The 5,666-nt window shown below is 38.6% G+C and overlaps 1 protein-coding gene across 1 annotated transcript; it reads right to left on the bottom strand.

Moving 5' to 3' along the window:
- Positions 1-570: 570 nt before the first annotated feature.
- On the bottom strand, positions 571-4,966 carry LOC146500208 (trace amine-associated receptor 13c-like). Its single transcript, XM_085135405.1, has 2 exons — positions 3,606-4,966; positions 571-3,364 (listed from the first exon to the last, which is right to left on the bottom strand). Exons 1-2 carry the CDS (start codon positions 3,779-3,781, stop codon positions 2,551-2,553), a joined length of 990 nt encoding a protein of 329 aa, XP_084991531.1. The 5' UTR covers positions 3,782-4,966; the 3' UTR covers positions 571-2,550.
- Positions 4,967-5,666: the final 700 nt, after the last annotated feature.

Below are 5,666 nucleotides of genomic sequence, written 5' to 3'. Positions count from 1 at the left end.
AACAGGAGTGCTGCCTATAGAAGGGCCATCTCCATATAAGGAGATGTCCAGAAAGTTGAAGAAGATGAAACATGATCAGACCTAAGGCTACATTAAACTGTTTCAACCAATCATGCTCACGTTCACCTTTTCTGCAGTGCAAAAAGACACGGAGGGTGGAAACAGGATCCCAAATTTGGACTTATCAGTCCAAAGCACAGATTTCCACTGGTCTGATGTCCATTCTTTGTGGTTCATGAGCCCCCACCCCCACAAAACTCTTCTGCTTGTTGCTTTTCCTTAGTAGTGATGTGTTAGCAGATATTTGACCATAAAGGACTGATTTGCGCAGTCTCCTCTGAACAGTTGATGTAGAGAGGGAACTCTCTGCATTTATTTATCTGGCATTCATGGTATTTATCTGGGCTCTAATCTGAGGTGCTGTTAACTTGCCATTTCTGAGGCTGGTGACTTGGATGAAATTATCCTAAAGAGCAGAGGTGATTCTTGGTCCTCCTTTCCTGGGGTGGTGCTCATGGGAGCTGGTTTGATTGTAGAATGCTTTTTTCAGTTTTAGCAATTTTCTGTTTCTCTTTAATTAGCTTATTGGTCCTTGAATTTTGACTGTTGTCAAATAGGGCTGCTAGATGTGTACCAACCTGACTTCTGAACAACACGACTCAGAAAATCAGATCAGAATCAGAAAGACTTTTTTTTATCCCCAAGGGGCAATTAAGATACAACAGAGCAGCATGATGTTGAAGATAAGGACAGGGCATAAACAGGCAATAGTGAGAGTGAGATAATAACTATACACAGAATATACAGTATATACACGGTTTTAAAATTACATAGTTTTAAAATTAAACTGATGGTCCCAACCCCATTAAGAAGGCAAGTAATTTCACAAATGAACCCTGACAAGGCACACCTGTGAAGTGAAAACCATTTCAGGTGACTAAATCATGAAGCTCATTGAGAGAGGGCCAAGGGTTTGCAGTGTTGTCAACAAAGCAAATGGTGGCTACTTTCAGGAATCTAAAATATAAGACATGTTTACAGTTATTATTAAGCTTTTTGTTTGCAACATGATTCCATATATTTGATGTCTTTATTATGTATCTACAATGTAGAAAGTAGTAGAAATAACAAAGAAAACATTAAACGAGAAGGAGCTTGGAAAGAAAAGCTTCTGGACTTCTTATGTTTCTTGAAGACATTTCGCCTGTCATCTGAGAGGTTCTAACAGCAATTAGTGGAGATTCCCAGATTATTAAATTCTATTGAGAGTGTCGTAATAGGGTCCTGGGCCTCCTATTATTCCTCTGTCTTATCACACGAGCCAAGGTGTGAAAAGTGGTATCTACAAAGTGGCAATAGCTTTGAAATAACTATATTGTTATATTCTTTCTTTCTGCCTTGTTACCCTAGTATTACCCCTTTTTTACTGAACTGTATTTTTCCAATTAGATACATTTCAGTGTAATATGACTCAACTGTAATCAATTGTGCTACCATGATATTACCTGGATATTAAGTGGTTATTACTTTGAAAACTGAGCGGTAATAACTTTATTACCACATTATTAAGGTCTTATTTTTGCCCTGTTATCCTAATGTTCCCGCTTTATTACTGAGCTGTAACAGAAAGTAAGTCATTATTTTTATTATTATTATTGTTTGTAATTTAGTTTTAGTTAACAATTGTTGCATTTGCTAGAAGCATTAACATTATTATCATTACTGTGACACTTTCTGTCATCTTGCACTACTGGTTATACTCATATTTACAATTCTTCTTATCTTTTTCATTAGCTGTTTAACTTTCTGTTCTTAAATTGATTCCAGCTGTTACATTTTTTTTACTCTCTCTGATTCTGAACACAGTGTTTCTTTTTGTGTATGTAAAAGGCACAATAATTTATCCCAGGATTAATAAAGTTCTTATCTAATCTTAATTTTATTGTACACTATGTTTGACAACACAGTATTTATAAAATACAAATATAACAACGGTGTTTAATAACCAGAGAAAACAAGAAAACATGAACCACTGAAGTGAACATTATTGGAGCCAAAAGGTGAATACACTGAAAAAGAAATGGAGTGAGATTTACTGGGTAATAATTAACACATAAAAAACATAAGAAAAATTAAAAATACTTACATATATTTTTCTCATAATTTTCATTTAGAATATACACCACAGTCACAACTGTGACAGCAATAGTGATATTTTTTCTATCACTGTTTAGAACCATAATTCAGTAAGTCAGTTTCAACCGTCCATTCTCTTCTATTTGCCCATATCATGGTCCAAGGGGGCAGACACATACTATAAACCCTGGGTAGGTGGTCAGTATGTCAAAGGTCAAAATGTAGAGACAGACAGCCATTTATACCTAGTCAATTTAGCATCATCATGCAAGTCTTTTGATTCTGAGCAGAAGCTGTGTAACCCCCCATAGACAAGGGAACATTAAAACTATGCACCAGCTGGATTCAAATCCAGGGCTTTCTTGCTGTGGTGTGTCAGTGCTAACCATTGCACGAGCAGGTTTCATACTCTTTTTACAGTATGTTGGCACCACTTGTGTCATACTTGAAGATCTCCAACGTGATGATAAGTTTAACAGCGTTTCTAAACCAGGGGTAAAACAAGGCATAGATCAAAGGGTTTAGACAAGAGTTAATGTAAAAGATAATGACCACAAAAGATGCAGCTGGATCAATGATTGCATTTTCATCAACAAGAGAGTAGCAGTAGAGTGGAGAGAAGCATGCCAGAAACACAACTACAAGAATCCCCAGAGTCCTGGCTGCTTTCAGCTCAGATTTGTTTGTTTGATTCAGTGAACGCTGAAGTGTGAGAGCTGTGACATGAGAGCGCATGGCACGAGCTTGAGACACAGCCACCACAAATACTCTCATATACAAGACTATGATAACAGTTACTGGAACAAAAAAGAATAAAATAAGGTCAACAACAATAGCAATATTGCTGCTAAAAAATACACACTCTCCAAAGCAAGAATTATACCTGCTTGGTTCAATCATGATATCCTTTGTGTAAAGATTGCTGTAGAAAAAAGCATAAAACCAACACAGACAAACACTGAGTTTGACTTTCGCCAAAGTAATTCTGCTGGGATAATGCAGAGGGTCACAAATAGCCACATAGCGGTCAACTGATATTAGAACAATGTTCCCTATTGAAGCACAGATAATGTTGCTGGTCAAATACCAATAAGCAGAACACATACGATCACCAAGTACCCAGCAGCTTGTCTTTCTAAAAATTTCTAAAGGCAACAACAGGAGACCCACAAAAAAGTCTGAGACGGCCAGAGAGAGGAGGAGGATATTACTGGGTGTGTGCAGCTGCCTGCAGGGAGACAGAAAAGAATATAATGCACATTGTTAGTGTCAACATGTCTTCAGTGAAAATGCTGCACTAATAAGGCATGATTCAATTCAAGCAAATAAGACATTGTATTTAAACCATGGTTAAAATACACCAAGAAAAGTTCACTTCATTCTTTAATCACTAAGTCATATAATGTAAACGGAAGTTTTCACACATCTAAAACTTAAACTGTAGTTTCAGTTGAAAAGTTAATCTCTGCCTGAAGTGGGAGACTGAGATGATGACGAGAAGGTTTAGAGCAGCAGTGAGCAGAGAGATACATGAGAGCACAATGTTCAGGAGCACAGCTTTGGACCAGTGAAGTGTCGGCTTCCTGCAGGAACTGTTGAGGAGTTGTGGGAAACAGAGCTCGACTCCTTTCGGTATCTCCATCATCAGACACCTGCAGCTCTCTAATTAGAAATTCTTCTCATACAGCTAATTTATCTCACTCCTCTCACCAATCTTTTTCAGTCTAAAACATGATGACCCTCCTTTTCTCTTCTTCCTTTCCTTCACAATTTCATTTTTTAACACTGACTGTCTCATTCACACTTGGTTAATAGATTTTCTTAGATTATTGTCATGGCTCTGGGTCTTCCACCCAGAGTTTTGAATTTTCTGACTTTTTAATTCAGTTTTTAGTATTCTCTGTTTGGTTCTTAGTTTTATTTTCCATGTATTTCATGTATTTTACATTTTCAGCTTTATATGTTTTCTTTCACATTTTGAACCTTAGTTATTGTCTCTGGCCAGCATGGTGATGTTGTGGTTGGCACTGTTGCCTCATAGCAAAACAGTCCTGAGTATGAACCCAGCCTGGTGCTGATAATCAAATTGTTAAAAGATTTTGAATTTTATTAATATTCAACTGTGATAATCGCTTATGTTTAGCTTTATTTGAATTTCGCAGTAATGCCTGTACATAGCGTGTCAGCATTTCTTTAACTGGAACAAAGTGACCACATGAAGAAGTTGCTCAAGTTTAGACAACACCCACTACAAGATCGTTAATCAACTTGTTCATCTTTGTCTTGCAAGGCTGCACCCTGTGCAGCCTCGTATGCAATCACCAGATAAGAAGTTGTTTTTTCCTTAACTTGTACTCCACCCATGAGTGTTACGTGAGATGAGACCGTATATAATAAAGTTTGAGCAGATGCTCGGCGCGCATTCCTGCACAACTCTGTAGTTGACAGATCGTGCTCAGGAATCGCCCATGTACATGAATTAACTCTGGGCCCGTGATTCTTTGCTTTCCTGAGGTTTTCTCCTAACATTTCTTGGTCCTTCGAGCCGGATTTGGAAAAAGCAACTCGATTGTTGTGACTCCAAACCAGAGATCTACGCTGTATCCTGTCGCCGTGGGGAGCCCGCACCGAAGACTGTCGACAGCCTCCTCCAGGAAGGAGTGAATGTCCTGGGACGTAAATTCGGGTCCAGGCCGGTGTTCTTATTAAGTGGTCCACGGCGCTGGGATCCAGTGAAAGACCTCAAACATAGACGGAGAGATCTTGGAAAGGTAAAGAATCCACTCAATCACACTCACGTAAAACGAACATAGGACGTGTAATAAGGTTGACCCACAACAGCTAACAGATCATCTGCAGAGGAATGGTTTATTTGAAGAGTTTCAGTCAGGTTTCAGAGTTCATCACAGCACAGAAACAGCTTTAGTGAAGGTTACAAATGATCTTCTTATGGCCTCTGACAGTGGACTCATCTCTGTGCTTGTCCTTCTTGACCTTAGTGCAGCATTCGATACTGTTGACCATAATATCCTATTAGAGCGATTAGAACATGCTGTAGGTATTACAGGTATTGCACTGCAGTGGTTTGTATCATATCTATCTAATAGACTCCAATTTGTGCATGTAAATGGAGAGTCCTCTTCACACACTGAGGTTAATTATGGAGTTCCACAGGGTTCAGTGCTAGGACCAATTCTGTTTACATTATACATGCTTCCCCTAGGCAGCATCATTAGAAGACATAGCATACATTTTCACTGCTATGCAGATGACACCCAGCTCTATCTGTCCATGAAGCCAGATAACACACACCAATTAGTTAAACTGCAGGAATGTCTTAAAGACATAAAGACTTGGATGGCCACTAACTTTCTGCTTCTTAACTCAGATAAAACTGAGGTCATTGTACTCGGCGCTGAAAAGCTTAGAAATATGGTATCTAACCAGATTCTTACACTGGATGGCATTACCTTGGCCTCCAGTAACACTGTGAGGAACCTTGGAGTCATTTTTGACCAGGATATGTCCTT

Source organism: Neolamprologus multifasciatus, chromosome 16 (assembly GCF_963576455.1).
Source record: "Neolamprologus multifasciatus chromosome 16, fNeoMul1.2, whole genome shotgun sequence".
NCBI classification, from domain to species: Eukaryota; Metazoa; Chordata; class Actinopteri; order Cichliformes; family Cichlidae; genus Neolamprologus; species Neolamprologus multifasciatus.
The sequence above is the reverse complement of the archived record's forward strand: the minus strand, read 5'-3'. Positions and strand labels throughout refer to the sequence as shown.